The 14,880-nt window shown below is 64.4% G+C and overlaps 2 protein-coding genes across 3 annotated transcripts; both read right to left on the minus strand.

Annotated features, from left to right (window-relative positions):
- Nucleotides 1-435: 435 nt before the first annotated feature.
- On the minus strand, nt 436-8,507 carry RUSC1 (RUN and SH3 domain containing 1). Of its 2 annotated transcripts, none has more exons than XM_066568247.1 (10): nt 8,467-8,505; nt 5,884-7,596; nt 5,344-5,460; nt 4,886-4,962; nt 4,595-4,769; nt 3,532-3,637; nt 3,395-3,441; nt 2,181-3,162; nt 1,772-1,903; nt 436-1,037 (listed from the first exon to the last, which is right to left on the minus strand). In XM_066568247.1, the coding sequence occupies exons 2-10, from the start codon at nt 7,520-7,522 to the stop codon at nt 869-871; spliced, it is 3,444 nt and encodes a 1,147-aa protein (XP_066424344.1). In that variant the 5' UTR covers nt 7,523-7,596; nt 8,467-8,505; the 3' UTR covers nt 436-868. The 2 variants fall into 2 exon arrangements, with proteins under 2 accessions (XP_066424344.1, XP_066424345.1); XM_066568248.1 differs by having other exon boundaries at nt 895-1,032; nt 8,467-8,507.
- Nucleotides 8,508-8,750: 243 nt separating this feature from the next.
- Nucleotides 8,751-12,751, minus strand: FDPS (farnesyl diphosphate synthase). Its single transcript, XM_066568198.1, has 9 exons — nt 12,558-12,751; nt 12,337-12,477; nt 11,772-11,852; nt 11,441-11,563; nt 10,346-10,434; nt 10,126-10,198; nt 9,805-9,882; nt 9,594-9,728; nt 8,751-9,000 (listed from the first exon to the last, which is right to left on the minus strand). Exons 1-9 carry the CDS (start codon nt 12,693-12,695, stop codon nt 8,800-8,802), a joined length of 1,059 nt encoding a protein of 352 aa, XP_066424295.1. The 5' UTR covers nt 12,696-12,751; the 3' UTR covers nt 8,751-8,799.
- Between the last annotated feature and the right edge of the window lie 2,129 nt (nt 12,752-14,880).

The raw sequence follows: 14,880 nt of genomic DNA on the forward strand, positions 1-14,880 counted from the left end.
CGGGAGCCCAGCAGGAAATGCAAATTCTGGCACCAAATCACAAGCAATGACACAAACACCAAGAACTTGGAGCCGTTTAGCCCCTGCTGCCATCCTCTGGCTATGAAAAGATCACTCGAAGTTTTATAAATAACCCAAGCAGTGACCTGGGCTGTTCCCAGTTGCTGCGCGGCTCCCACGGCTGCTCCCCAGCAGCTTTTCCAGGGATATTCCTGGCTCTGGGAGGCTGCAGCCGCCTCTCCCACGCTGTGGAGGAGCCTGGGCATCTTGTGGGCACCTTCTGCTGGGGTGTGAGGCCTCCCTGTTCTCCCAGGCTGGCAGCCGGGGTGCTGAGAACCCGCACAGCCCCAGCATCTCCCGGCTGGAGCATCCCCTCATCCCACCCAGCCCGGCCCCTCGGCAGTGCCAGCCCCAGCGCCCATTGCCACACGTGGACACGTGAGTCACATCCTTTATTTCCAGCTTTTTCCCGGCGGAACGAGCTCATTCCAGTGGTTACGATTATTTACAGAGTGCTGGGGGGGCCGGCCCGGGCCCCGGCGGGGCACGTGGAGGTGGCAGCGGTGGCAGGACAGACAGACGGCACGGAGGCGACGCGGGGCAGGGAGAGGAGCCGCCCCTGCCCTGGCACGGGGGGTGGGCAGCAGCTGAGGGACCCCCGAGCTGCCGCAGAGGAGCCGGGGGGACACGGTGGCAGACGGTGACCTCATGCAGCAGTGACAGGCACAGGGCAGGGTCCCCTGGGAGCCGCCAGCCCCGGAGGTGGTGAAGCTCTGGAGGTGACAGGAGACATCCCCACCCAGAGCTGGCACCGCTCCGGAGAGCTCAGCTGCTCCCTCAGGTCCCTTCCTCCTCCTCCTCCTCCTCCTCACAAAATCAGGGATGTGTAACCAACAGGAACGAGGCCGGTGCTGTTGCCATGGCAGCAGCGGATCCAGTCTTCATCCACGGTGGAGAGAAGCTCCAGGATGTCCCCTTTTTGGAAGCTCAGGTGCCCGTCGGCCGTGCCCGTGTGGTCACACAGTGCCCGGACTGCCCTGCACCACACATGTCACCCTTGTGCCACAAATGTCACCCCTGCACCACCAATGTCACCCCCTGCACCACACGTCACCCCCTGCACCACAAATGTCACCCCTGTGCCACAAATGTCACCCCTGTGCCACCAATGTCACTTTAGACTCCCCTCCCCGGGGACTCCAAGGACCCTGAGAGGCTCCCTCAGCCCTTGTGGGGTGGGAATTGGGTGGAATCAGGGATTTTCTCAGGCAGAGGTGGCCCCTGAGGAGGGGTCTGTACCTGGCAGAGCTGTCCTGCCAAGCAGCCCCTGGGAGGGGGAGCAGAGCAGGAGGTGTGGGGATATTGGGGTCAGTGAGGATGGGGAAGAGGGAAGCAGCCAAACACCATTTGGAATGGCCACACACCCACCCTGCCCACTGGGACAGAGCTGTTCCAACAGCCAGGTCACGGCTGCCACATGCTTGCCCCACACAAGCTGCCACGAATCCACGAAGCACACAAGAAAATGCAAAAAAAACTGTCCCCAAAACGTCTGGGAAAAACAGCTGACCCCAGGTGGGCAGAGGCTCAGGTTCCCCCACAGCCGAGCAGGAGAAGGGGATCCTTAGGGGTGCAGTCATGGCTTTCCCTTTAGGGATGTGTGCGACCCCCGGGCCGTGTCTGAGAGCAGCCCCGGCTTTCCCTCACCCAGAAAAGCCCTCGCAGCCCTGCCCTGCCCAGCCCAGCCCAGCCCAGCCCAGCCCAGCCTCACCTGCGGGCCGGGGGCAGGGCGGGCTCGGTCCTGCCCGGCTGCTGCTCCGGGGCGCGGCTCCTGTCGGGCGCCAGACCCTTCACCACCCCGGCCAGGACACGGCGGCTGGGGGCCAGCCAGCGGGACGGCCTCCTGCCAGAGCAAAGGGAGCCACCAGCTCGCCTGGGAGCCCTTCCTGCTGCTGATCTGCTCATCTGGGAGCCACCAAGCAGCACTGAGCCTTCCCCAGGAGCTCCTGCTGCTCCAAGGCGATGGCAGCGGCGCTTGGGATGTGCACTAATCCCAAGGGAAACCCTACAAGATCCCCACGAGGCCAGCACAGAAACCCTTCCTCAGCACACCTGAGCACACAGGAACCCCTCAGCACACACAAACCCTTCCCCCTGTGCCTGCCCAAGCTGGGTCTCACCTGGACCTGGCCGAGGCGGTGTCCGGGCTGGAGGGGAAGCTCCTGGACGAGGGGTTGGTGGCTCCAAAGAGCCAGCCCAGCCAGCTGCCCTTGTCAGCACTGGGAGCATCAGCCATCTCTGGGCCACAAGGTGCTGCCTGGCTCCTGTTGGCAGGAGGCTCTGGGGAAGCAGCCAGGAGGTTCTTTCCAGCAGTGGGATCATCCAGCTTGGTGAACACTCTGGTTCCAGTGGGCAAGAAGAGATCTTCAGGGGAAGAGGTCCCTGAGGTGTCAGTGCTGCTGCTGGGCTTTGGGCCAGAGCGTTCAGGGCCAGCTTTGGTCTGGAGGAGCTGCAGCTCTGTGCCTCTGGGCTCACTCAGGGAAGTTTGGGATTGCCCAGCCTGGCCCGGGCTGGGCTCCCCCGCCCGCAGCTTCGTCCACCAGACCGAGGGGGACTTTTCCTTGCTGGGAGCAGTGTAAATCCTGGAGCTCTGGCTCAGCTGGCCCCACCAGCCACTGAGGCCAGCCCCAGGGCCCCCAGCGCCCTCCTGAGGCCCGTGGCTCTCCGGGGGGGTGTCAGAGCCCAGCAAGGTGCGGCTGAGCTGGTCGCCCCAGCGCAGCACCTGCTGCAGGGTTTGCTGCAGGGCAGCTCCCACTGGGGGAGCAGGGACCAACCCACCCATGGTCGCTTGGGACCGGCCCCCTGTGCCCCCCACCCTGCCCAGAGCATCGGGGGGGGTCTCATCCTCCAGGCTGTCCCCAGCAGCACCGCTCTGGCCCCCCAGAGACCCCCGCACGGGGACGGGGGACAGCGGGGACTGCAGCCGGCGGGACAAGGGCCGGACGTCCACGGAGAGGTGGTGGTGCTCAAAGAGCAAGTCCAGGTGGAAAGTCAGCACCGACAGGGGCTGGATGAGCAGCAGGAGCTCGTCAGCAAGGTGGGGAAGAGGGCCTTGGCTCAGGGCAAAGAAGGCCGTGGGTGAGTAAAGCACGGAGATCACACCTGTGGGGACAGAGACAGGTGAGGGAGGGGCAGAATGCCCCCTGTGCTTGTCACATCCCCAGCAAGGGCCAGCCAGGCTGCCCATGTCAGCCAGAGCATCCTCTGTGCTGAAGATACACCAGGGAAAACGATCCACCATGGAAAGTGGATGTATCCCAAGCCCACAGTGGGATTTTCAGCCTGGCAGGTTGAGAGGGCTTGGGGAGGGAGCTCCTGGGCACCGTGTCCTTACCTGGGCTCTTCTGCAGGTGAGATATCCACAGCTCCAGCTGTTTAATGCTAAACAAGACAAAGAGAACCCAAATTAGAGCCCCTGGGACAGCTCCAAGCTGCTGTGGCAGTGAGGCTGGCGGGGCCATCACCACTCACTTCAGAAGGCCGAGGATGAAGGCGTGGAACTTCTGCCTGCTGCTGCTGAGTGGGGCCAGCCCGGCCACGTGCCAGCACAGGGAGTGCAGGGAGCGGGTGCTGGGGCCTGTGGGGGGCAGAGCACAGACACTCAGTGCCCAGGGCATGGACAGTGCCCAGGGCATGGACACTCAGTGCCCAGGGCACAGACAGTGCATAGGGCACAGACACTCAGTGCATAGGGCATGGACACTCAGCGCCCAGGGCATGGACACTCAGTGCCCAGGGCACGGACACTCAGTGCCCAGAGCATGGACAGTGCCCAGGGCATGGACACTCAGTGCCCAGGGCATGGACAGTGCCCAGGGCATGGACACTCAGTGCCCAGGGCACAGACAGTGCATAGGGCACGGACACTCAGTGCCCAGGGCATGGACAGTGCCCAGGGCATGGACACTCAGTGCCCAGGGCACGGACACTCAGTGCCCAGGGCATGGACAGTGCCCAGGGCATGGACACTCAGTGCCCAGGGCATGGACAGTGCCCAGGGCATGGACACTCAGTGCCCAGGGCACAGACAGTGCATAGGGCACGGACACTCAGTGCCCAGGGCATGGACAGTGCCCAGGGCATGGACACTCAGTGCCCAGGGCACGGACACTCAGTGCCCAGGGCATGGACAGTGCCCAGGGCATGGACACTCAGTGCCCAGGGCACGGACACTCAGTGCCCAGGGCATGGACACTCAGTGCCCAGGGCACGGACACTCAGTGCCCAGGGCATGGACACTCAGTGCCCAGGGCATGGACACTCAGTGCCCAGGGCACAGACAGTGCATAGGGCACAGACACTCAGTGCCCAGGCCACGGACACTCAGTGCATAGAGCACAGACACTCAGTGCCCAAAGCACAGACACTCAGTGCCCAGGGCACGGACACTCAGTGCCCAGGGCATGGACACTCAGTGCATAGAGCACAGACACTCAGTGCCCAGGGCACGGACAGTGCATAGGGCATGGACACTCAGTGCCCAGGGCACAGCAGCACTCCAGGCACCTGGAGATGCCCCCAGCCTCACCCTCACCTGTCTTCACCGAGGCTTCCACCACGCTCCAGGGGGAGTTTTTCCTCTGGCCTGTGATCACATCCTTCTGGAAAGGCTTCAGCCCGTCCTCCACCAAGGCATAGAGCGCAGGGCACAGGGTGTGCAGCAGCAGGTAGCCCACATCGGGGTTGAGCCGGCTGTCCCCCAGCTGGGCCTGAGGGAGGCACGAGCAGAGGGGAGGGAAGGGAAGGGCAGCACCGGCCCCTGATTCCGCTGGGACGGATGAGGGAATCCCAAAATCCTTCCTGCCCAGCCCAGCCCAGCTCTCACCTTCTGCACCAGGTTCCGTGCAGTGCTGAAGTGGGCGATGACCTTGTCCACAGCGGAGCTGACGGCGACCAGCAGCGCTGGGGACGAGGGAGAGGAGGAGAGCAGGAGGAGAGGAGGAGAGGAGGGTCAGCTCAGAGCGACACACCGGGCACCGAGCAGCCCTGGACACCACCGGACCCTGCAGCGCCCACGGTGCTGTGCTGGAACCGGGACCTGCGGTGGCGGCTGCAGCCGCGTTCTCCGGCTGGCCCGGATCACGGGCCGGGGGCAGGCAGGGCCGGGCCCGGTGCGGGCAGCGCTGCCGGTCCCTGCCTGCAGCGTCCCTGCCCCAGCCCAGCGCTGCGGGTGCCCGGCCCGGGACGAGCCCCTCGCACCCTCCCGACCCCGCGGGTCCCGTTGCCCCCTCCTCCCCTCCCGCCCGGTTCTGTCCCACTCCTCCGGCGAGGATTTGCCCCAACCTTTCGTTTGCTCGCCATGGGGCCCCTCCGCTCTTCCCCCGCCGGGCCGGGCGGCTCCAGCGGCGGCTCCGGCGGCGGCTCCGGCGGCGGCTCCGGCGGGGAGCGGCTCGGGCCTGGCTGGAGAGAGCGGGGCAGCGGGGTCAGGCGGGGCGGCGGCTGGAGCGCTGCCCGGGCCCGGGGGAGGAGCGGGGCCGGCGGCGGGGCCCAGCTCGCTCCGGCTCATGGAGCCGCGGGGCGAAGGGCGGCGGGGCCGGGCCGGGCCGGGCGGAGGAAGCGCGCTGGGAGCCGCGGGGCGGAGCGGCACCGGGACAGCCCCGGCACGTCCCGGGCCATGCGGGGGCACCCCCGGACCGCGCCGTGCCCGGCCCGGAGCGCCCCGGGATCGCTCCCACCGCCCGGGGACCCGCACCGGGCCCCGCATCCCCCAGGCAGGACCCCGGAAGGAGCCAGACTCACTCACCCCCAGACTCACCCCAGACTCCCTCCCGGACTCCCCCCTAGACTCCCCCCAGACTCACCCCAGACTCCCCCCAGACTCACCCCCCATGCCGGTCTCGTCTCCTCTCCGGGCCGCCCGTGGCACCGCGGGGTCCCCGCCGGGCGCCCCGAGCCTCCGGAGCGGGGCAGTGCCCAGCCCCTTTTCCCCTGGGGGCAGCCCCCCCTTCTCCACATCCCTGGGCTGCCCCTCCGCGATGGGCTGCAGGCTCGGCCGGGCTCTCCTTCTCGGCTGGTGGCTGTCGCCGTGTGCCAGCCCCGGTGTCCCCCCCAGGGACGCGGGGGGTCCCCAGCCCGGGGCGGGCACCGGGGGCACCGGGGGGTGCTGGGCCGGCTCTGCCCGCGGGCCCTTGGGCTGCCTGGCGGCGCTGCGGGACCGCAGCTCCTTGAACGTGGTCACCTCTCTCTGCTTGGGGCCGGGCGGCCTGGCTGGCCCGTCCTGCTGGGGCTGGGGCTGGGGCTGGGGCTGGGGCCGGGCTGGCTCCTGGCCCGCCGTGCCCGAGAGCAGCTCGCTGGTGGGGGGCAGCTCCGTGTCAGGCGAGAACACGATCAGCCAGTCACTGCGGTCAACCCTGGCCTGGGCAGGTGTGGGTCCAGCCGCGTTCCTCTTCCTCCTCTGGGCCAGCTCGTGGAAGGAGGTGATGGTCTTGGTGGCCGTGTCTCTGCAGAGCTCAGCCGGTCCGGCCCTGGGCTCCGGGCCCAGCTGCTGCTCCGCTCTGTGCGCGTTCAGGACCTGCAGCCGCCGCCGGGGCCGAGGGGGCACGGGCGGGGGGACCCCGCCGGGCCGGGGCCGCGGCTCCGCAGCGCTGCTCGGGACACCGGGATCCCTCCGTTCCGGCACGGGCGGCGGGGCTGGGGGCGCGGCATCGGCCTCGGGGAGGGGGTTGCAGTTGGGGTCTAGGTCGGTGCAGGTCTCCGGTGCTGCTGTGCTGGGAGAGAGCTCCTCGCACTGAGAATCGAGCGAGTTGTTGCTGCAGAGGCTGTCCGGGCTCTTGCTGGCCACAGAGCTCTTGGTGGCTCTCGAGGGCACCGGGGAGTTGTGGTTGGCATCTCTCCCATGGCACGTCCTGTGCTGGTCAGTCAGAGACTCTCCATCAGCCAGGGGCTCTCTATCAGCCAGAGGCTCTGCATCAGCCAGAGATTCTCCATCAGCCAGAGACTCTCCATCAGCCAGGGGCTCTCTATCAGCCAAGGGCTCTCCATGCCAGGCATTTTCTGTGGGAATGACGTTCAGCTGCTTGTTAGGGGACTGGGACCCTGCTCTGGCAAACTCCTTGCAGTACACCGAGACTGGGGAGTCATCCAAGCTGAAATCCGAGCAGCTACTGACAGAGGAGGAGGAGGAGGAGGAGGAAGAAGCCAGATCACAAGGGGGATCACAAGGGGACGCCGCCTCCTCCTCGTCTCCGCTGTGCAGGCAGGGGAAATCCTCAGGGTTCTGCAGCCCGAGGGTCTCTGGCTCCGGAGCGTGGGACTCACAGCAGCGACATTTCACCGAGGGATTGTTGGAATTGGCATCCACCGGCTCCCGGTTCTCCGGGCACTGGGTGCAGCCTGTCTGCTCCCCCCCGCCCGTGGAGCCATCCTGGAGCTCGGGGTGCCGGGAGAGGTGCAGCCCCAGGGAGATGTGCTGCAGGTGGATGTGGTTGAGGTTGCACAGGAGGCCTTTCTTTGGAGCCAGCATGGTGCTGCCTCGCTGGAAGTGCCCAGGGCTCCCAGGAAAGGCCAGCAGCTCCTCTCTTCACACCATCCAGCTCCCTGTAAGCACCAAACACCCTCCTGGTCAGGGAAGAACACGGCAGGACCAACCTGGAGAGAGGCACAGCCGGGGGCAGAGGGACAGCAGTGACCTTGCAGCAGGGCCTGGCACAAGGGCTGGGGGTTAGAGAAAGGGATGTGCCCCGAGGGAGGGGCTGCCCCACAGCTTCCTGCCAGGCTTGGGACTCTGCAGCCGGGCAGGGACTGAAGGCAGCCGCTGGTCCCTGGAGCATGGCCTGGGAACGATCCCAGGAAGCTCGGCTGGCCCGGGGCTGGATTCCCTCCGGAGGGTCGGGAGCATCTCGGGGATGCCGTCAAGGAGAAAACGCCCTTGGAGCCTCGTCAAGGCGGGGCGGGCAGGGGGGGACGCTGTCCTGTCTGGGGGCGGTGGCACCAGGGGGGCTCAGGGACCAGGGCTTGGCCGGAACCGCCGCAGAACCGGCACCGCACCACCGGGCCCGGCTTTACCGGGGGGGAGCCCCAGCCCCGGGCACCTGCTGGAGGCTCCGGGCAGGAAACGGGCAGCAGCGAGCGCGGGAGGGCGGCTCCGAGCATCTGAGCATCTGCCAACCCCGAGCATCCCCCGGCCCCAAGAATCCCCCGAGCATCCTCCGGCCCCGAGCGTCCCCTGAGCATCCCCCGGCCCCGAGCATCTGCCAACCCCGAGCATCCTCCGAGCATCCTCCGTCCCCGAGCATCCCCCATCCCCCGAGCATCCTCCGTCCCCGAGCATCCCCCATCCCCGAGCATCCCCCGGCCCCGGGGCGAGCACCGGCGGCCCAGCAGCAGGAGCGGCCCTGCTGGGCGCGGCCCTCCCCATCCCCCTGCAGCCCCCGCCCGGCTCCATCCCCTTCCCCGTCCCCCGCTCACCTCGGCGCTGCGGCGGCGAATGCGGCTGCGGGAGGGAGGGAGGAGCCGCGGCCCCGCCGCCGCCCGCCGGGAGCCGCCCGGTCCCGCCCCGCCGCCGGCGGGGGCGGCGCTCCGGGCATCCCCGCACCCCGGAAAGCACCGGAGGGGTACCGGCACATCCCGGCACATCCCGGCACGCCCCTCCCCGCACAACAGCAGCCACGCACCTACAATAATTTATATTTATTGTTCAGATAGCTGAACCCCCCCGGCCACCCCCGCGCGCCTTCTCGAACCCGCCCCCGGCCCCGCCCAGGGCAGGGAGCAGCTCCAGCCCCCTGCCAGGCCCCTCCATCACTTCTGCCGCTTGTAAATCTTCTGTGCCAGGTCCAGGAAGATGTCCCTGGGCAGGCGCCGGGCGTGGCTCCCGATCAGCGCCTGCAGCCGCCCGTAGCTGCTCTCCTCGTACTCCCGGAACGCCGCCTGCAAGCCCAGGGCATCGTAGAGCTCCTTCACCTTCGCCACCTTCTGGGGCTCCTTAGAGCCGTAGTTCTCCTGAGGAAAAACCCTGGAGTGAGTCAGGGCTATGCCAGCCCATGGGGCAGCAGCTTTGTTCTCTCTTTGTTACTGTGATATTTGATGAAAAATCTTTTGGCTAGGATTTTTTCTCTTGGGAAGATGAGAAGCTTCAGAGGAAAAGAAAAACAATATTATCTGATGGCTTCTCCTTGTGTTCTGCTGCTTTGGGATGTGGCAGGTGCATTTTTGATTGGTTCCATGTGAATTGTCTTTACTCAATGACCAATCCCAGCCCAGCTGTGTCAGACTCTCTGCTCTGTCACAGGTTTTTATTATTCATTCTTTTTTTAGTCTTCTGATATATTCCTTTTTTTATTGTTTAGTATATAATTCCTTCTAACATAATATCATATCATAATAAACCAGCCTTCTAAGAATTATGGAGTCAGATTCACCTCTTCCCTCCTCCCAGAACCCTCACACACAACACCCCAACACTCTCTTCTTTCTTCTCACCCTCCTCCTCCCAGCCAGGTGACAGCCCCTGGCACTCAGGTGCCCATGCAGGCACTCCAGGTGCCTATGCAGGCACTCCAGCCCCTCTGCCAGGTGTGTGATGCCAGCCTTACCTCCAGAATCTGCCTCTGCTGTGGCGTGGCCCTCTGCAGACACTGCACCACCAGCCAGCTGCACTTGTTGTCCTGGATGTCGGTGCCAACCTTCCCTGTCAGGGCTGGGTCCCCGTAGCAGTCCAGGAAATCGTCCTGTGGGACAATGGCAGGGCCTGAGTGCCACAGCCAGCAGCTGGCAAGGACCCAAGGGTGCAGGGACACCTCCTACCTGGATCTGGAAGAACTCCCCCATCTCCAGCAGGATGGCTTTGGCATCCTCGTGCTCCTCCTTACCATCAATGCCTGCCTGGGGGAGGGAATAACAGGGATAAAAAAGCCTTCCAGGACCTGGGGATAAGGTAAAACCTTCCAGGACTTGGGCATTAAGCCCTCCAGGATCTGGGGATCAAGCCTTCCAGGACCTGGGGCTAAAGCAAAGCCTTCCAGGGCCTGGGGCTAAAGCAAAGCCTTCCAGGGCCTGGGGATTGAGCCTGCCAGGACCTGCCCTGCTGGCCAGCCTGGCAGGAGGGTGAGGCCCCAGCACACTCACCATGTACATGGCTGCAGCCACGGGCAGGTAGAAGGAGTAAAATGCTGTCTTGTACTTCACAATGGCCTTGTACCTGTGCCAGAGGAACCAGGCTGAGCCCCAGGGCCCCCCTCTGCAGGGCAGGGACTGCAGGGCACCTCAAAACCCAGCCCCGGGCACCCCAAAACCCAGCCCCAGGCTGAGCAGGGCAGGGAGGGGACCTGGCTCTGCCCCCCTGTACCTCTGCTCGCTGAACCTGCTCAGGTCCACCTGGGAAACTGGAGCAGTGATGAGGTCCAGAGCCTGCCCCAGCTCGGTCTGGTAGCCTGTCTGGAGAGGAAAGAAAGGATTTGTGGCCTCACTGCAGCTTTCCAGTGTTTAAAGGGGTTGTAAAAAACAGGGAGGAGGATGTTCTGCATGGGGAGAATGAGATACAGGGTGATGGTTGTGACACATCAGTATATTGGTACTGGGAGGAATTCCTGGCTGTGAGGGTGGGCAGGCCCTGGCACAGGGTGCCCAGAGAAGCTGGGGCTGCCCCTGGATCCCTGGAAGTGCCCAGGGCCAGGCTGGACAGGGCTTGGAGCAGCCTGGGACAGTGGAAGGTGTCCCCATGGCAGGGGGGTGGAACTGGATGATCTTTAAGGTCCCATCCAGCCCAAACCAGTCTGGGGTTCCATGATTCATTCCCACAGCCCTCCAGGACAGTCCCAACCCCACAGTGCAGAGCCCAAGCCCCATTTCAGCTCCTCTTTGGGTCTAAAGGCAGGACCTGTCTGTCACAGCCATATTTTATGAAAAATCCTTTTGTTAAGATCTTTTCTCCTGAGAAGCTTCAGCTTCCCCATGTTTTGCTGCTTTGGAATGTGATTTAGAGAATTGTTTACCCAGCATGTGAAATTGTTTTTACTTGATGACCAATGACAGCCACCTGTGTCGAGGCTGTGAACAGTCACAAGATTTTGCTATCATTCCTTTCTAGTCCTTGCTGAAATCCTTTTTTCTATTCTTTTAGTATAGTTTTAATGTATAAATTTTCTCTTAATATAATATATATTTATTTTTATACAATTTATATATAAATATATAATTATATTTATTATAATTATATATTATATTATATAATTAACATAATATTTATGCTTATATTATATAAATATATAATTTATTTCTATGTACAAAATAATAAGTCAGCCTTCTGAAACATAGAGTCAAGATTCTCATCCTGGGACCCTCAAACAGCACCACACACAATCCAGGAATTTCAGGAACACATCAGAAAACAGGCCCAGACCCCAAGAAATCCCCAAGGAAGGGTTTGGGGAGCCAGGCTCACCTGCAGGAAGAGCTCCAGCAGGTGCAGGTAGAAGGGCTGCTGCCCACAGTACTTCCTCAGCAGCCTGTACACCGAGGACTCCAGCAGAAAAGCATCATTGATGGCATCCAGCCCGATCCCCTCCTGCAGCAGAGAGGCAGGGAGGTGTCCCAGAGGCTCCTGGCCCTCAGGACAGGCAGGGAGGTGTCCCAAAGGCTCACGGCCCCCAGGATAGGCAGGGAGGTGTCCCAGAGGCTCCTGACCCCCAGGACAGGCAGGGAGGTGTCCCAGAGGCTCCTGGCCCCCAAGGGACACCCCCAGCCCTGAGCAGGGCTCTCCTGAACGCTCTCACCTTCTTGTACCAGCAGAGCTGCCCCCGGCGGGTCAGGGACGCGTCCATGATGTCGTCGGCCACCAGGAAAAAGGCTTGGAACTGCCAGAGGCTGGGTCAGGGATGGGGGAACCCCGGGGGTCCCATCCCCAGGGGTTCCCATGCCCAGAGGGATCCAATCCCTCGGGGGGTCCCCATCCCCATTGGGGTCCCATCCCCGGAGGGGGTGCCATATCCAGGAGGGTCCATGCCCAAACGGGGGTCCCATATCCAGGGCTCCCATCCCCGGGGGGTCTCCCATCCCCATTGGGGTCCCATCTCCCAAGGTGTTCCCATCCCCCGGGGGGGCCCCATCCCTAGGGGCGTTTCATCCCTATGGGGGGGGTCTCGTCCCCAGGAGGGTCCCATCCCCATTGGGTCCCCATCTCCAGAGGGTTCCATCCCCTTTGGGGTCCCCACCCCCACTGGAGGGGTCCCGTCCCCACTGGGGGGTCCCCACCCCCATTGGGGGGGTCTCCATCCCCATTGGGGTCCCCACCCCCATTGGGGGGGGTCTCCATCCCCAAGAGGGGGTCCCGGTTCTCACCAGCTCGATGCACCAGCCCACGGCCAGGGCGCAGCGGAGGCTCTCCGGGTCCTGCCGCTCGGGGCCCGCCAGCCGCCGGAACGCGGCCAGTACCGTCAGCCCCCGGTTGCACTTCCCGCCCGGCGCGTTGTACTCCAGCACCTGCGGAGCGCAGCCAGGTGAGCAGCCATGACCTGACCCGCCCTCCATCCCCGGTGCCACCGCCCCCTCCCCGTTCTCACCTGCTTCAGCCGCGCCACGGCGTCTCCCACCTCGGGGTGTCCCAGCATGTCCTCCGTCAGGTCGCGGACGATCTGCGGGAAGAAGGCGGCGAACTCCTCGCGCTCGGCCGCTGCCCGCGCCCCGCTATCGCCGCTCATGGTGCCGGTTCACGGTGCCGGTTCACGGTCCCGCCGCTGCCGCCCGCGACCTCCACGGCGTCTCTGGCCCCGCCCCCGCCCCGCCCACCGCGCGGGGCACGCCGGGACGCGCAGTCCCGAAGCGCGGCCACGGCCGCTTACAGCGATGCCGCTGGACTACAACTCCCAGGGTGCCCCGCGCCTGAGGGCGGGCCAGCGGGCACGCGGCTGCAGCAGCGCCCATTGGCCCGTTTCATCGCGCGAGGATGAGCCCAAGGCGGCTGAGCCAATAGAAGCGCGGCGGGGGCGGGAGCGAGGCCGGTGATTGGTGGAGAGGGGGAATGGAGAGAGAGCCCGGCGTGGCGCGGGGGCGTGGCGGGGATTGAGGGCGTGGCTCCGGGGCGTGGCTTTAGGGCGTGGCTTTAGGGCGTGGCGGGGCGTGTTCGGTAACCGGGCGGGGAATGGGGGCGCGGGCACCCGGACGGGGACAGGACTGCGCTGGAACTGGGGCCGAACGGGGCTGTGGGGGGCCAGTGTGGGGGGCCATGCGGTCTGTGGGGTTGTAGGGCAGGTTTGGGGCGCTGTGCGGGTGTCTCCGTGCAGGTGTGGTACAACACGCGACTGTGGGGTGCAGCGCAGGTGTGGGATGCCGTGCGGCTGACATGCTGTGCAGGTGTGGGTGCATCACAGTTATGGGGTACAGAGCAGTTATAGAGTGCAGAGCAGTTATGGGGTACAGAGCAGTTATAGGGTGCAAAGCGGGTGTGGGGTGTGCTGCAGACTATGTGGGGTGCAGAGGGGCTGTGGGGTACAGAGCAGTTATGGGGTGCAGAGGGGCTGTGGGGTGCAGAGCAGTCATGGGGAGCAGAGCGGGTGTGGGGTGTGCTGCAGACCATGTGGGTACAGAGCGGCTGTGGGGTGCAGAGCAGGTGTGGGGTGCAGAGCAGGTGTGGGGTGCAGAGGGGCTGTGGGGTACAGAGCAGTTATGGGGTACAGAGCAGCTGTGGGGTGTGCTGCAGTTATAGGGTACAGAGCAGTTATGGGGTACAGAGCAGCTGTGGGGTGTGCTGCAGACCGTATGGGTGCTGTGCAGGTGTGGGTGCAGTGCTGTTATAGGGTACAGAGCGGCTGTAGGGTGTGCTGCAGTTATAGGGTACAGAGCAGTTTTAGGGTACAGAGCAGCTGTGGGGTGTGGTGCAGTTATGGGGTGCAGTGCTGTTATAGGTTACAGAGCAGTTTTAGGGTACAGAGCGGATGTGGGGTGTGGTGCAGCCTGTGTGGGTGCTGTGCAGGTGTGGGTACAGAGCAGTTATGGGGTGCAGTGCTGTTATAGGGTACAGAGCAGCTGTGGGGTGTGGTGCAGCCTGTGTGGGTGCTGTGCAGGTGTGGGTACAGAGCAGTTATGGAGTGCAGTGCTGTTATAGGGTACAGAGCAGCTGTGGGGTGGGGTGCAGTGCTGTTATAGGGTACAGAGCAGTTTTAGGGTACAGAGTGGATGTGGGGTGTGCTGCAGACCGTGTGGGTGCTGCACACGTACGGGGCACCTGCAGTACAGGTGTGGAGGGTGGGTTGCACCGCACGCCCGTGTGCCCGTGGGAGCTCCCGGGTTCTGGGGAGGGGTCCCGCTGCCCAGGGGCCCTCGAGGGGACACGGCAGGGGTGACCCGGGCCGGGCACACGCGGTGCCACCTTCCCGCTGCTGCCCGCAGCTCCTGCCTGGGCCCCCGCCCCGCAGATTGGCGCCCGCCCCGAATCCCCTAATCCCGGCTCACCCACGTTAATTAATCTCTCCGTGGTGCCCTCTAATCCCCCTCCCGCCGCCACCGGGACGCGGGGACTCGGGGCAGAGCCTCCGGTTCCAGGACGGGTGTCCTTGGGGAGAGGGAACCGGGCACGGGCGGGGGCTCTGCCCGCATCCCCGGGGCTCTGCGGGGCCCCCGTGTCCCGGGGCTTTGCCCTCAGCCCCGGGCGGGCAGCGGGGCTCTGCCGTGACCCGGTGGTCCCCGTGCCTCGGCCGCCAGAGCTGCCAGCCCTGCCGATGGATATCAACTGGATGGGAGAGTGTTGGAATAGGAGTAGGACATGTGCTGGAATTCATTCCCCAAAAATTCCCTTTTTGTCCTGCGCCCCCTTAATCAGGCTGGCTGCGATGTAATCTGAAATAATCAAATTAGAGAGAAACCGTTAATCAGCGTTGAGCTCTTCGT

This window comes from Molothrus aeneus, chromosome 31 (genome assembly GCF_037042795.1).
Source record: "Molothrus aeneus isolate 106 chromosome 31, BPBGC_Maene_1.0, whole genome shotgun sequence".
Lineage (NCBI taxonomy): Eukaryota > Metazoa > Chordata > Aves > Passeriformes > Icteridae > Molothrus > Molothrus aeneus.